This window comes from Leucoraja erinacea, chromosome 22, assembly GCF_028641065.1.
Source record: "Leucoraja erinacea ecotype New England chromosome 22, Leri_hhj_1, whole genome shotgun sequence".
Taxonomy (NCBI): Eukaryota; Metazoa; Chordata; class Chondrichthyes; order Rajiformes; family Rajidae; genus Leucoraja; species Leucoraja erinaceus.
The window spans coordinates 1,742,505-1,758,213 of record NC_073398.1 but is presented as its reverse complement, the minus strand read 5'-3'; the positions used below and the strand labels follow the sequence as shown (position 1 = coordinate 1,758,213).

The following is a 15,709-nucleotide window of genomic DNA, read 5'->3' as shown; positions in this document are numbered from 1 at the left end:
ACAGGCCCTTCATCACAACTTGCCCACATCAATCAACATTCCCCATCCGCACTAGTCCCACCTGCCTGCATCCCTCTAAACCTGTCCTATCCATGTACCTGTCTAAATGTTTCTTAAACATTGTGATAGTTCCTGCCTCAACTACCTCCTCCGGTAGCTCATTCCATACACCTGTCACACTTAGTGTAAAAAAGTTACCCCTTGTATTGTATTGTATTGTATTCAAATTTATTGTCATTGTCTCAATTAGACAACAAAATGAATTTCCCTTTACAGTCAGTATCATAAAAATAAATAAATAATAAATATTAAAACATATTAAAAAAATAAAATAGAATTTAAAAAAAAGCACAAACAGAAAGTCCACGACACAACACAACACAGTGGCACCAAGGTGAGGAAGGCACCATTGTCCAGCCAGCCTCCCCTCCGAGCTTCCCAGATGTTCACCCTCAGGTTCCTATTAAATCTTTCCCCCCTCACCTTAAACCTATGTCCTCTGGTCTTGATTCCCCTACTCTGGGCAAGAGACTCCGTGCAGGACTCTACCTGATCTATTCCTCCCGCTCCAAACAATAAAGTCCTAGCCTGCTGAACCTCTCCCTGTCGCTCAGGCCCTTGAGTCCTGGCAACATCCTTGGCAATCCTCTTTGCACCCTTTCCAGCTTGACAACATCTTTCCAATAACATGGGGCCTAGAACTGAACACAATACACTAAATGTGGCCTCATTAATGTCCTAGGATACCCCACAATTACCTAGAATATAGAATATAAGAACAGGGAGTTTTTGGCATATAGTTTTTGCTATAATACTCTGATGAGGACACTTCTGGAGTAATGTGTGCATTCTGGGGACACCACAGTGCCGGAAAGACATGAATTCTCTGGAGAGGGTGCAGGGGGCATTTGTTAGCACATTGACCTGATTTGCAGAGTTTCAATTATGAGGAGAGACAGAAAAAGGCTGGGTTTGTGCTCATTGCGGTGGGAGAGTCTGAAGTGGAACCCGACAGAAGTGTACAAAATTACGAGGGACCGAGATAGGGTAGATAGTAAGATTTTGTTTTCCCGTGGCAGAGATGTCTGCAACCAGCAGGCTTGGGTTTAAGTCAGAGTCACAGAGTGTGGAAACATGCCCTTCGGCCCAACTTGCCCATGCCAACCAACATGCCCCAGCTACACTAGTCCCACCTGTCTGCGTTTGCCCCATATCCCTCTAAACCTGTCCTAACCATGTACCTGTCGAAATGATTCTTAAACGTTGCAATATTACCTGCCTCAACTACTTGTTCCATACACCCAGCACCCTTTGTGTGAAAAAGTTACACCAGATTCCTGTTAAATCTTTTCCCCTTCACCTTAAACCTATGTCCTATGGTCCTCGATTCACCTACTCTAGGCAAGAGTCTGTGTGTCTGCCCGATCTATTCCTCTCGTAATTTTGTACACAGTGAAGCGATTTAGAGGGACATGAGGATTTATTTTCAATAAGAGGGAGGTTAGAATAGGAAAAGCACTGCCTGAGAGGGTATTAGAAACAGAGACTCGCACGACATTAAACGTATCTGCGCGAGGGATTGAATTACCAAAATACAGGAAGCCACGACCCATGTGTTGGTAAATGTGCTCAGTGTAAGTGGTCAGCATGGGAGTGGTGGACCTTCTCTGCTGGATTACTGTAGCAATTAATTTACTAAACTTAGGGTGATCAGAGTATTCATTTGTAAAGAAGAGCTGGCACGGTGGGGCAACGGTAGAGTTGCTGCTTTACAGCGCCATAGACCCAGGTACGATCCTGGCTACAGGTGCTGCCTGCACAGACTTTGTACGTTCTCCCCGCGACTACGAAGGTTTTCTCCCGGTGCTCCAGTTTCCCCATCCCCCCCAAAGGCGTATAGGTTTGTAGGTTAAATGGCTTCGATAAAATTATAAATTGTCCAAAGTGTGCGTAGGATAGTGTTAGGTGTACGGGGATTACTGGTCGGGGTGGGCAGAAAGGTCTGTTTCCGCGCTGTATTTCGAAAGTAAAGTGAAAAGCAGAGCCCAAAACTATATCAAGGTTTATGGTTCAAGAAGGAACTACAGATGCTGGAAAATCGAAGGTAGACAATAATGCTGGAGAAACTCAGCGGGTGAGGCAGCATCTATGGAGTGAAGGAAATAGGCGACATCTCGACCGGAAACGTTGCCTATTTCTTTCGCTCCATAGATGCTGCCTCACTCGCTGAGTTTCTCCAGCATTTTTGTCTGCCTTCAAGGTTTACAGTGAGGTAATTGAAAGGTGAGCTCCGTTGCCTCGGTTTATGAGTAAAGGGCCTATCCCATGAGCATGCGACTCCATGCGGCAAGCGCGACCCAACGTGGTCACTTGAGCCGTACGGCCTCGCGGGGCCGGTTCCATTTCAATCGCCGGAGCCGTATGGAGTTGTGCGGAGCTGGTCCCGACATCGCGCGGGACTCCGAAAAACTGACCGTGTTCAAAAATTCCGCCCGACAATGGCCTGCTGGCCCGCAGCGCATCATCTCGACGGCATACGCACGTCTTGACGCCGTACGTCACGCGCAAACTTCCCGCAGCTTCATTTGAACTTCACGTCACTCACTCAACCTCCGCGCGGCCCCCGCTTCCGGTTTGGTTGCGCTCGCCGCATGCAGGCGCATACTGGTGGGTCCGTCCCTGTACGGGGATCACTCGACCTCCGCGCGGCCCCCGCTTCCGGTTTGGTCGCGCTTGTCACATGCAGGTCGCGTGCTCGTGGGACAGGCCCTTAACTTACCGCCGTGATCATTAGCTCTCCTTTCAGGAGCATCTTTTTGATTTTTCGAATGGCTTTATTCCTCTTACGGAGAATGCGGAGAGCATTAAACCCAACCTGTATGAGAAAAATTACATCAAGATTAACAATGCAACTAAAGGTCGATCAAAGAATAACAATGCTACTTTTTTTTAAAACATATCGATATTTTAGATTGGCAAGAAATGTAACCAGAATACAGACACCAAGCACTGGACCCACTTTCACGAGGTAATTCACAAATTCTCCCGAGTTTTCCCCTTGATTCAAACTCGCAGAATGTTCGTAACGAGTTCGTAGGAGGTCGTAGGAGTTCGTAGATATATCGTAGCGGCTCGTTATGCCAGCCGTAGGTACTCGGGGCATCAGTTAAGTCGGGACGTTTTTTTTCAGCCCGATAAAAAATATCCACGAGTAAAAAAATGGATGAAAGAAATTGCAACTTTTTACTCGTAAGGAGGGCATCGAAATAGTCATGGGAATTCGTAGACATACTCGTAGGGGTTCGTAGGAGTTTGTGAACACAGTCGTGGAAGGTCATAGGAGTTCGTAGATTACCACAATCTTGATTTTTTTTTAGGTCCTTTAACTCGGCAGAGGTTTTAAAATTAAATCGTCAAAGTGGGACTTTCCCTTAACTCAGCGGGTCAGGCAGTATCTCTGGAGAAAAAGGATGGGTGACGTTTCAGGTCGGAACCCTTCTGCAACTTCTTTAGTTATCCAACATCACAACAAGATCTAAATGAACTGGGAAAATGGGTAAAGGAATAGCTAATGGGTCATAAATTATATATTTTCCAATACCATCACCACATGTTTTACACATGTTTGATATATGTGTTTTTTATGTGCTTTAATGCCCAAGCTTGATTTACAAGCTGGTTATAGTTTAGTTTCATTCAGAGATATACCATGGAAACAGACTCCTTGGCCCACCGAGTCCGCACAGCCCAGCGCTCCCTACACACTAACATTACCCTACACACACAACGAACAATATTTCAATTTTTACAGAAGCCAATTAACCTACAAACTTGTACGTCTTTGGAGTGTGGGAGGAAACAGGAGTTCCCGGAGAAAACCCACATGGTCACGGGGAGAACGTACAAACTCTGTACAGACAGCACCCGTAGTCAGGATCGAACCTGGGTCTCTGGCGCTGTGAGACAGCAACTCTCCCGCTGCACCACCATGCTGCCACTTTTGTTTTTATATTTATGTGTTTTTTAAATAAAGTGTTTGGTCCTTTAATTCTGAAGTTTGATTTACGGGCTGATAGCTTTTGGAATCACATGCTCAAATTTACTGCTGATAGCGTTGTCAAGAATATGTTTCATTCACATGATTTTGAATTACGTGCTGTTTTTCAAACATAAAATTTGAGGTGCCTGTGTGAAAAATATGATTCTTCAACTTATAACATACAACGATATGGTAAATTATAGTTCCTGATTGGATTAGATAATTAAACACTTGGTATTGGTTTATTATTGTCCCGTGCAACGAAACACGGTGAAAATGTTTGTTTGTGCGTTATCCAGTCAAACCCACTCATATGTGAGAAAAACTATCAAGCCACATGCACATACAGCAGGTACTGCACAGGGGAAAATACCAGCCTGCAGAATATAGTTTCACAGCATTATGGCATTAGAGTTGCAGAGAAAGTGCAGATAAAAATCATCCAAAGTCCACAGTGTGGTAGGTCGGAAGATCAGAATAACACCCTAACTTATGGGAGACCTTTGGTAACAACGGAGAAGAGGCTGTTCCTAAATCTTGTGGTATCTGCTTTCAAGCTTTTGTATTTTCTGCGTTACTGAAGAGGGAAGAAGGAATGAGCGGGTGGTGAGAGTGGTCGGGCAGTTCTCCCGAGACATTGTATGTGACCAAAACACAAAGCGCATAACACAAAGCAAAGTTGGACAAAAATGCTGGAGAAACTCAGCCGGTGAGGCAGCATCTATGGAGCGAAGGAAATAGGTGACGTTTCGGGTCGAGACCCTTCTTCACACAAAGCAAAACACAGCGGCTCAGGCAACCAAAGATCCTATAGCAGAGCAAGATAGACCACTCCTAAATGCTATGGGCTGACATGTAGTACGCAACGGAGCGGAACGTGGGCCTTTTTTTCATCCATTTCAGTAACCCAACTCGCAGTTTAATCAACGTTGCGGGGGAACAGTTTGTGTTAATAAATTATAAATCTGAAAATGAGAAGATTTTTACCAAAGAACTTTTATTTTTACGAGGATGTTTCCGTAACCGGCTTCCGTCTCCGCACTAATATCCTACGGGATCTTTGGTGCGGAGACGGAAGCTGGTTACCGAAATGGGGCCGAAAATTACCCATGAATCTGCCCATGGCCGCACTACGTCTTTTTCGTTGAGTGACCTATCTTGCTCGCTATAGGATCTTTGCAGGCAACTATTAGGTAGAAAGAAGAGAAGAGGGAACATCAGAACAATATTGAATACTTTTGTAACTTGGTCAGTGCCCTATCCATGGCGACCCTTTGCATACTTGTGTACTGTACCAAGTGCACATGACAATAAAGTATCAATCTGTGCGCACATTTCTTGTGGGAACTCCGTGATAAACGAGCCCGTTTAAGTTTTGACCAACCCCGACTTACAGCTTCTGTCAACTTAGTCCGGAAAAAGTCAATGTTTGCAAAGAATATTGGCGAAGGGCATCGGAAGATCCTCACTCCCTCTGGCTCATAGATCTAGGGTAAGACACAGTGAGGTTAGTGCGTGCGGGCGTCGCTGAACTCCGGGTTTTATAGTGGTTGCCTGCTTCACTTACATTCACGTGGTCCTTCCTGTTTCTGTAGAGGTCCGTGCCGCGAATGTTGGCCAGAACGGAACACTGGGGACTGAAAACAAAGTGCAGTCGTAGCAACAGGTTGATTGAGGCGCGATATTTATGAAAAACTAGGACAGGCGTTACCGTCTTTATGGAGCATGTTAAAGGGGATAGTGGAGGAGCCAGCAGCATCAGAGACCCACACCACCCTGGCCACACATTCATCTCACCCCTGCCATCGGGAAGAAGGTACAGGTGCCTTAAAACTGTAACGTCCAGGTTCAGGAACAGCTTCTTCCCTACAGCCATCAGGCTATTAAATACTACAACCTCCATTAAGCTCTGAACAACATGGACTATTATTGTTATTATTGTACTATTGTTGTTTGTTATTTATGTGTACATATGTGTGACGTCTGGAGGAGGCCCACGAGAGGAAGATGGCCAAATATGAAGAGCTGGTCATAGACTGCCGCAAGCAGGGCTGGAAGGCAAGGTGTATGCCCATCGAGGTTGGCTGCAGAAGTTTTGCAGGGCAATCGCTCTACAAAGCCTTGAGTGCACTGGGCATCAACGGAGTGGTGAGGAGAAGGGCCATCAAGAACATCACAGAGGCAGCGGAGAAGTTCTCGAGATGGCTCTGGATCAGGAGAGGAGGTCCATGGGGAGGAGCGAATGCCACCTGAACACAAGTCGTGGTCTGATCAACCACGGCTGGGTCGCCTGTGTGGGGGTGTCTGATGTTGAAAGACCCGAAGCACCCAGGTTACATCACTGATGATGTGTTCAGGAGCATCTATCGATGAATTTTTAGCAATAAATAAATAAATATGTGTGTGTGGGTATGTGTGTACTGGACTTTTTCCTTGTTTATTATATTATTTACAGTACTATATTTACATATTTTTTGTTGCTGCAGGAAGTAAGAATGTTATTGTGCTACCTGGGACATATGGCAATAAAACACTGCCTGGTGTTGAGTGTGGGGTGAAGCGTATGTTAGGAACTGGAGTGGAGGGGAAGCCCAGGAGCAGGTGCTCACTGTTGAGGTTACAGTCGCTGGATTCTGAACAGTGTACACAACCTTATTCTCAGCAGCCCAATGAAGTGGAGATTGTTCCCCCCCCCCCCCCCCCAGGTCTAATTGCCCAGTCTGAAAAGGGTCCCGACCCGAAACGTCACCTATTCCTTCTCCCCAGAGATGCTGCCTGTCCCGCTGAGTTACTCCAGCACTTTGTGCCTGTCTCCAATAAGTAACAAGTGGCCACAGCATTGAATGGCGCAGATGACATTGGCGAGCGCGATACTCACAACTGGGTCCTGAAGACGACAGTCAGCAGTTCAAAGCCGACGGCGGCACCAAGCCCGATGTCAAGGCCCAGGAGCACGGCAGCGATGAAGGCCATGATCCACACCAGCTACAGACCAGTAACACCATCAATTAGCAACGGAAACCAGAGAAGGGCTAACCCCCGGGCCAGCTGAGAGACCCCCACAGTAATACTGGTCAAAGCCACACGCTGGCTTCAATGATCATCCCAGCTCAATGAATCTGTTCTCAGTGGAAGCATGTATCGACCATAGAACACAGAACAGTACCATACAGTCCATGTTTGTGCCCAGCACTGCCAAATTCAACTGATCCTATCAGTGTGTATGTGATCCATATCCCTCTACTTCCTGCACGCCCATGTATCTATCCATAAGCCTCATAAACTCCACTATCGTATCTGCCTCCACAACCACCCCTGGCAATGCGTTCCATGACCCCCACCACTGTGTAAAAAACTAGCCCCGCACATCTCCATTAAACTTTCCCTCTCTCTTCCCTCTAGTGCTGCACATTTCCACCTATGCCGCTCATAACTTTATACACTTCCATCGTCTTCCCTCTACTTCCAACGGTCCACAGACAACAATCCATCTCCACAACCTCTCCCCGGAGCTGAAACCGTCTAATCCAGGCAGCATTCCGAGTGGGGCCACACGCAAATTGGGGAACAGCATCTCATATTTCACTCTGGCAGCTCACAACACAACCGTATCAACATTGAATTCTCCAATTTCAGGTAACATCTACAAACACCTCCCTCCCCTCCCCTCCCCCAACCCTCTCCTCCTCCCCAACCCTCTCCCCCCCCCCTCCCCTCCCCAACCCTCTCCCCCCCAACCCTCTCCCCCCCCAACCCTCTCCCCCCCCCCACCCTCTCCCCCCCCCCCTCCCCCCCCACCCCTCCCCCCCCCCCCCCTCCCCCCCCAACCCTCTCCCCCCCCAACCCTCTCCCCCCCAAACCCTCTCCCCCCCCCCAACCCTCTCCCCCCCCTCACCAATACCCTCCTCCCTCCGCTAAACGTCCGTGAACCAGCTGCTCCACCATTCCTATGGGACCTCCAGTTGGTGACCACTTTAACTCCCCTCCCAGTCCCACACTGATTTTTCTGTCCTGGGCCTCCTGCACTGTCAGAGTGAAGCCACATACAAACTGGAAGAACAGGACCTCATACTTCACTTGGGCAGCTTACACCCCAGCGGTAGAAACATCAAATCCTCAAATTTTAGGTAACTTCCACATGCACTTCCCTCCACTTTCCCCTCCCCTCCCCGCTCTTCCCCTTCCCTCACTTCCCTCACCCTTCTTTCCTTCTCCCATTTCCTCTCTTACCCTCTCCCCTCTCATACTCCTTTCCACCTCCCCTCACCCCATCCCCCTCTTTCCCCCCCAATAGGGAACAAAGTTATCAAGATTACTCACGCAGTCATACTTGTCTTTCTTCCAGAGGACGACAATTTCTCTGAACTGCATTAACATCCCCTTCAGATTAATGATAACAATTGCTCCGAGAACTGACTGCAAGGGGATGAAAATAAAACAGTTATTCACGGACTACACAAGACATCATGTAGTTTAATTTATTCTAATACAATACTTGTCGAGAAGGAGTAAATAATTTGCAGTGAGGGAGAACGTAGAACTAGTGTACAGGCTTTTTATAGTTTAGTTTAGTTTAGTTTAGAGATACAGCGCGGAAATAGGACCTTCAGCCACCCAGTCCGTGCCGACCAGCGATCCCCGCACACTAAAACGATCGTACACACACTAGCAGTATAATGTAGATAAATGTGAGGTTATCCATTTTGGTGGCAAAAACGGGAAAGCAGACTATTATCTAAATGGTAGCCGATTGGGAAAGGGGGAGATGCAGCGAGACCTGGGTGTCATGGTACACCAGTCATTGAAGGTAGGCATGCAGGTGCAGCAGGCAGTAAAGAAAGCGAATGGTATGTTAGCTTTCATTGCAAAAGGATTTGAGTATAGGAGCAGGGAGGTTCTACTGCAGTTGTACAGGGTCTTGGTGAGACCACACCTGGAGTATTGCGTACAGTTTTGGTCTCCAAATCTGAGGAAGGACATTATTGCCATAGAGGGAGTGCAGAGACGGTTCACCAGACTGATTCCTGGGATGTCAGGACTGTCTTATGAAGAAAGACTGGATAGACTTGGTTTATACTCTCTAGAATTTAGGAGATTGAGAGGGGATCTTATAGAAACTTACAAAATTCTTAAGGGGTTGGACAGGCTAGATGCAGGAAGATTGTTCCCGATGTTAGGGAAGTCCAGGACAAGGGGTCACAGCTTAAGGATAAGGGGGAAATCCTTTAAAACCGAGATGAGAAGAACTTTTTTCACACAGAGAGTGGTGAATCTCTGGAACTCTCTGCCACAGAGGGTAGTTGAGGCCAGTTCATTGGCTATATTTAAGAGGGGGTTAGATGTGGCCCTTGTGGCTAAGGGGATCAGGGGGTATGGAGAGAAGGCAGGTACGGGATACTGAGTTGGATGATCAGCCATGATCATATTGAATGGCGGTGCAGGCTCGAAGGGCCGAATGGCCTACTCCTGCACCTAATTTCTATGTTTCTATGTCTACACTAGGGACAATTTACAATTGTACTATGGTGTAGCGGTAGAGTTGCTGCCTACAGCACCAGAGACCCGGAGTTTGTATGTTCCCCCTGTGACCTGAATGGGTTTTCTCCGGGTGCTCCGGCTTCCTCCCACACTCCAAAGACGTGCAGGTTTGTAGGTTAATTGGTTTGGCATGATTGTAAATTATCTCTAGTGTGTGTAAGATAGTGTTAGTGTGCAGGGACTGCTGGTTGGCACGGCTATATGACGAATAAAGCACTAGTGAACCATTGGGATCAGGTAGAAGTGGTTCATTTGGCAAGACCAAACGTATCCTAGTAAAGCCAGACTGCAACTTTACACTCTACAGAAGGTCACATCTTATTCAGTTACAAGACCCTGGGAATTCATGCCAAAGATTGTAACCATGGTAGGGCCCGCTGGAAGATTATGCTGAATCCAAAGCGCCGAAGGACCTAAAAACCTCGGAGATCAGAGCGGTGGGAATGTGCTTCCAATGGACCAGGCGAGAGTCCTGCCTTCTGGGCAACTCCGCGGAGCAGCGCTAGAGCGCCTTACAGCACTTGCAGCGCCGCAGACCCACATTCCACCCTGACTACGGGTGCTGTCTGTACGAAGTTTGTACGTTCTCCCCGAGACCACGTGGGTTTTCTCCGAGATCTTCGGTTTCCTCCCACACTCCAAAGTCGTGCAGGTTTGTATGTTAATTGGCTTGGTATAAATGTCAATTGTCCCCAGTTTGTGTCGGATAGTGTTAATGTACGGGGATCGCTGGTCGGTGTGGACTCGGTGGGCCAAAAGGCCTGTTTCTGCGCTGTATCTCTAAGCTAAAAAGTATATGGAAAGACTTGCGGTGGGAGAGGGTTAAGGGCAGCGTTCCATGGAGATATTGAAAATGATCTTTGTGTGGACAGCACTGTGGCGGGATTAGTCCTGTGGAGTTAGCTCCAGTTCCCCCCACGTCATGTAAACGTGAAAGTTGGTGAGTACACTCCACACTTCAAAGACATACAGGTTTGTAGATTAAGTGACTTCGGTAAATTGTCCCTAGAGTATGTGGGATAGTGTTAGTCTGCGGTGCGGACATGGTGGACCGAAGGGCCTGTTTCTGCGCTGTATCTCTATACTAAACTACAGGAGGGGACTGATGGGATTGCTCTAGGGGGTAGCACATAGATGATGGGCCGAATGACCTATGTCATGAGAAATATGCCATTCAACGGTGCTTCATGGATTCCCCTTGTTTGGACTGGCCAGTGAATGGAACGCATGATGAATAATCGTGGTGCAGAGATGTGCGGGTCCTCACCTTGGGTAGAGGCGCCAGTAGGAAGCCAATGGCCAGCGTGACAATCATCACGATCACAGCCGACAACAGGCCAGCGATCTACAACAAGACACAGGCATTCTCAACATTCAACACTATCTACACATGTCATTGTTAGTTTCACTCTTGCTACGACTCCACCACCAGAGTTAAACTAACAGCTGGTGACCACTTGGGCCTCTCTGTAAACGAGCAAATAACATGCACTGTGCTCCACTCCCGGGCCAGGGGTGAATGAGTGCTGGATAGACCTTTGCTGACAACACAAAGATGGGAGGCGGTGTGGGCTGGGAGAAGAAGGTAGAGGGTTACAGGAAATACGGACTGGTCAATGAATGCTGAGAACCTGGCTAATGGGAGGTTGTGTGGGTAGCGAGGAGGTCATTCTGATGGAAAGAAGGAACTGCAGATGCTGGAAAATCGAAGGTAGACAAAAATGCTGGAGAAACTCAGCGTGTGCAGCAGCATCTATGGAGCGAAGGAAATAGGCAACGTTTCGGCCTTTGGTCTTGGTCGGATGATTCAGTTGCCCGATAACAACTGGGACGAAATTGTCCCTGAATATGGAGGTGTGCTTTTTCACACTTCTGTACATTTTGCCTGATGGGGGAGGGGAAAAGAGATAGTGGCCGGGGTGCGACTCATCCTTGGCCTTGCCGAGGTAGCGTGAGGTGTAAATGGAGTCAATGGAAGGGAGGTTAGTTTGCGTAATGGGCGGGGCTGCGACCTCGATAAAATGCTTTCTATGGCGCATCTGTGGAAGTTGGTGAGAGTTGTCGCAGACATGCCAAACTTCCTAAGCCTTCTAAGGAAGTTGCTTAGGACGCTACTTCCCCTGCCCAGATAGCTCAAACAGACAGCACAGAGTCATAGTGATACCGCATGGAAAGCGGGGCCCAACTTGCCCACACCGACCAACATGTCCCATCTACACTTGTCCCACCAGCCTGCGTTTAGCCCATATCCCGCTGAACCTGTCCTATCCATGTACTTGTCCAAATGTTTCTTAAACATTGCGATAGTCCTAACCTCAACTACCTCCTCTGTCTGCAGTTGAGGTGAAAAAGTTACCCCCAGGTTCCTACTAATCTTTCCCCCTTCACATTAAACCTATGTCCTCTAGTTCTCGATTTTCCCACTCTGGGCAAGAGAGTCTGCGTCTACCCGATCTATACCTCTCTTGATTATGTACACCTCTATAATATCACCCCTCGTCCTCCTGTGCTCCAGCCTGCTCGACCTCTCCCCTATAGCTCAGGCCCTCAAGTCCTGGCAACATCCTCGTGAATCTTCTCAGTACCCTTTCCAGCTTGACAACATCTTTCCTGCAACATGGTGCCCAGAACTGAACAAAGTCTAAATGCACCAATGTCTTATACAACTGCAACATGACCTCCCAATTTCTCTTCTCAATACTGATGAAAGCCAATGTGCCAAAAGCCTTTTGACCACCTTATCTACCTGCGATTCATGATACATTCACCTGTACTCCTAGATCCCTCTGCTCTACAACACTACTCAGAGGCCTATCATTCACTGTGTAGGTCCTGCCCTTGTTAGACATCCCAAAACACAACACCTCACATTTCTCTGTATTAAATTCCATCAACCGTTCTTCCGCCAACTGCAACATGACCCCCCCAAAAAAACAACTGAACTGAGAGTAAACCTAGCAATTATAGACCTGTTAGTTTGACGTCAGTGGTGGGCAAATTAATGGAAAGGATACTTAGAGATAATATATATAAGCATCTGGATAAACAGGGTCTGATTAGGAACAGTCAACATGGATTTGTGCCTGGAAGGTCATGTTTGACTAATCTTCTTGAATTTTTTGAAGAGGTTACTCTGGAAATTGATGAGAGTAAAGCAGTGGATGTTGTCTATATGGACTTCAGTAAGGCCTTTGACAAGTTTCCTCATGGAAGGTTGATTAAGAAGGCTCAATTGTTGGGTATTAATGGTGGAGTAGCAAGATGGATTCAACAATGGCTGAATGGGAAATGCCAGAGAGTAATGGTGGATGGCTGTTTGTCAGGTTGGACGCCAATGACTAGTGGGGTGCCACAGGGATCTGTGTTGGGTCCACTGTTGTTTGTCATGTACATCAATGATCTGGATGATGGTGTGGTAAATTGGATTAGTAAGTATGCAGATGATACTAAGATAGGTGGTGTTGTGGATAATGAAGTAGATTTTCAAAGTCTACAGAGAGATTTAGGCCATTTGGAAGAGTGGGCTGAAAGATGGCAGATGGAGTTTAATGCTGCTAAGTGTGAGGTGCTACATCTTGGCAGGACAAATCAAAATAGGACGTACATGGTAAATGGTAGTGAATTCTGGAATGCAGTTGAACAGAGGGATCTAGGAATAACTGTGCATAGTTCCCTGAAGGTGGAATCTCATGTAGATAGGGTGGTAAAGAAAGCTTTTGGTGTGCTGGCCTTTATAAATCAGAGCATTGAGTATAGAAGTTGGGATGTAATGATAAAATTGTACAAGGCATTGGTGAGGCCAATTCTGGAGTATGGTGTACAATTTTGGTCGTCTAATTATAGGAAGGATGTCAACAAAATAGAGAGAGTACAGAGGAGATTTACTAGAATGTTGCCTGGGTTTCAGAAACTAAGTTACAGAGAAAGGTTGAACAAATTAGGTCTTTATTCTTTGGAGCGCAGAAGGTTAAGGGGGGACTTGATAGAGGTCTTTAAAATAATGAGAGGGATAGACAGTGTTGACGTGGACAAGCTTTTCCCACTGAGAGTAGTGAAGATTCAAACAAGGGGACATGACTTGAGAACTAAGGGACAGAAGTTTAGGGGTAACATGAGGGGGAACTTCTTTACTCAGAGAGTGATAGCTGTGTGGAATGAGCTTCCAGTGAAGGTGGTGAAGGCAGGTTCGATTTTATCATTTAAAAATAAATTGGATAGTTATATGGACGGGAAAGGAATGGAGGGTTATGGTCTGAGTGCAGGTAGATGGGACTAGGTGAGAGTAAGTGTTCGGCACGGACTAGAAGGGCCGAGATGGCCTGTTTCCGTGCTGTAATTGTTATATGGTTAATTGTCATATGATCTGGCTTCATCTCTATCCTTGTGATCTTTTGTTCCCCATCTTCCCTCATCCGCCCAACTTTACTGTGTCTACTGTAACCTGTCCCCTATCTCCCCCCCCCCCCCCCCCCCCCCCTTTCCCACATTTGTGATCAAGTGTTCCTCACCCTCCCCCTGGCCTTGTTCCTCTCCCCACTAGTGTTGCTCTGCCCTCTGAGAGGAGGTGTGGGCCAAGGAGAGGGCAGGATGGGAGTGGGGTAAATGAGGTACCTGGGTCTTGCCGCCGGTGCTCTCCTGAACTGCCGTCCTGGACAGGGCCGTGCTGGCCGCAAACCCACGGAACGCCCCACAGAACATATTGCTGATCCCGAATGCCACCAGCTCCTGCCGAGCCAAGTAACAAACACACTCATGGCCATCTCCATCTGCCACCTCAAACTCATCCTCCCACAGCAATGACACAAGGACTGGTCAGTGTCACCAACTCCCACCCTGAACCCTTTACCCTCCCCGCCTCTCCTACTCCCTGCCCAACCCCTCCCCAACCCCTCCCTAACCTCTCCCCAACCTCCCCAACCCCTCCCTAACCTCCCCAACCCATCCCTCTCCTGCCTCCATGCCCAACCCCTACCTCTTCCCCAGCATCTCCCCCTCGCCCTGCTGAACCCTACCCCACCTTCCCCTCCCCAATCCTCCCACACCCTCTCCCCCTCCCCAACCCGCTCCCTCTCCCCCCTCCATGCCCAACCCTTCCCCCCCCCCCCCCCAATCCCTACCACCTCCCCTCCCCCTCTCCTCTCCCTGCCCAACCCCAACCCTTCCCCCACCTCCCCCCCCCCCCTCGCTCTCCCCAACCCCTCCCCAGCCTCTCCCCTTCAGCTGGAACCTTCATATCCGGACATCACCACCCCTCACCCCACCATCTCCCCATATCCACTCCCCCTCCCTAACACCAACCACTCCCGCAAACACCCCTCACCACCTCTTCCCTTCCTCTTCCTCCTGTCACTAGCTTCCCCTCACCACTGTCAGCCTCACTCTCCCCACATGCAGGCTGGCTGACCACTGCGACCCCCTTTCTCCTCTCCTGATGCCTTGTCCCTCCCGCTACCTTCCTGTAATCCTCCCTCCTCCTCCACTGCCCCAGCACCCACGGACACGCCTTCTCCGGCACGCTGCCCAAGTTGTATGCCATTGTCTCTCTTCTAGTTGCCTACCTGATTTCCATCGATAACGTAATCGTGTTTGATGGAGTAAACCTTGGCCACTGAGAATGCAACAGCAAAGCCAACAATAGCAATTGAGAAGGCGTCTCCAAAGCTCTGCTGTAGGACGGCGGTGTTGGGGGCCAGAGGCGTCTGATATCTGCAACATACATCATCATTGTCATCACCATCCACATCACCACAGACCTTCCCTTCCGTCCGTTGTTTTTAGTTTAGTTTAGAGATACAGAGTGGAAACATGCCCTTCGATCCACCGACTCCGCACCGCCCAGCGATCCCCGTACACTAACACTATCCAACACACACTAGGGACAATTTACAATTTTACCAAGCCAATTAGCCTACAAATCTGTACGTCTTTGGAGTGTGGGAGGAAACCGAAGGTCTCGGAGAAAACCCACGCAGGTCACGGGGAGAACGTGCAAACTCCATACAGACGGCACCCGTAGTCAGGATCGAACCCGGGTCTCCGGCGCTGTAAGGCAGCAACTCTACTGCTGCACAAGGTTAAAAAGGCCTGGCCATCGTTTCAGGGACAGCAGTTAGACTTTCAAGACTTTCAAGA

General features: G+C 48.2%; 1 protein-coding gene across 1 annotated transcript in view; it reads right to left on the bottom strand.

Annotated features, from left to right (window-relative positions):
* LOC129707623 (chloride anion exchanger-like) overlaps positions 1 to 15,709 on the bottom strand; it is a 42,318-nt gene that overhangs the window by 7,676 nt on the left and 18,933 nt on the right. The window contains exons 8-15 of the mRNA XM_055652753.1: positions 15,136 to 15,283; positions 14,189 to 14,302; positions 10,845 to 10,922; positions 8,360 to 8,455; positions 6,918 to 7,024; positions 5,607 to 5,676; positions 5,434 to 5,526; positions 2,780 to 2,875 (exon numbers count right to left, since the gene is read on the bottom strand). Of these exons, the coding sequence (XP_055508728.1) occupies positions 2,780 to 2,875; positions 5,434 to 5,526; positions 5,607 to 5,676; positions 6,918 to 7,024; positions 8,360 to 8,455; positions 10,845 to 10,922; positions 14,189 to 14,302; positions 15,136 to 15,283 (802 nt within the window). The remainder of the gene's footprint in view (positions 1 to 2,779; positions 2,876 to 5,433; positions 5,527 to 5,606; positions 5,677 to 6,917; positions 7,025 to 8,359; positions 8,456 to 10,844; positions 10,923 to 14,188; positions 14,303 to 15,135; positions 15,284 to 15,709) is intronic.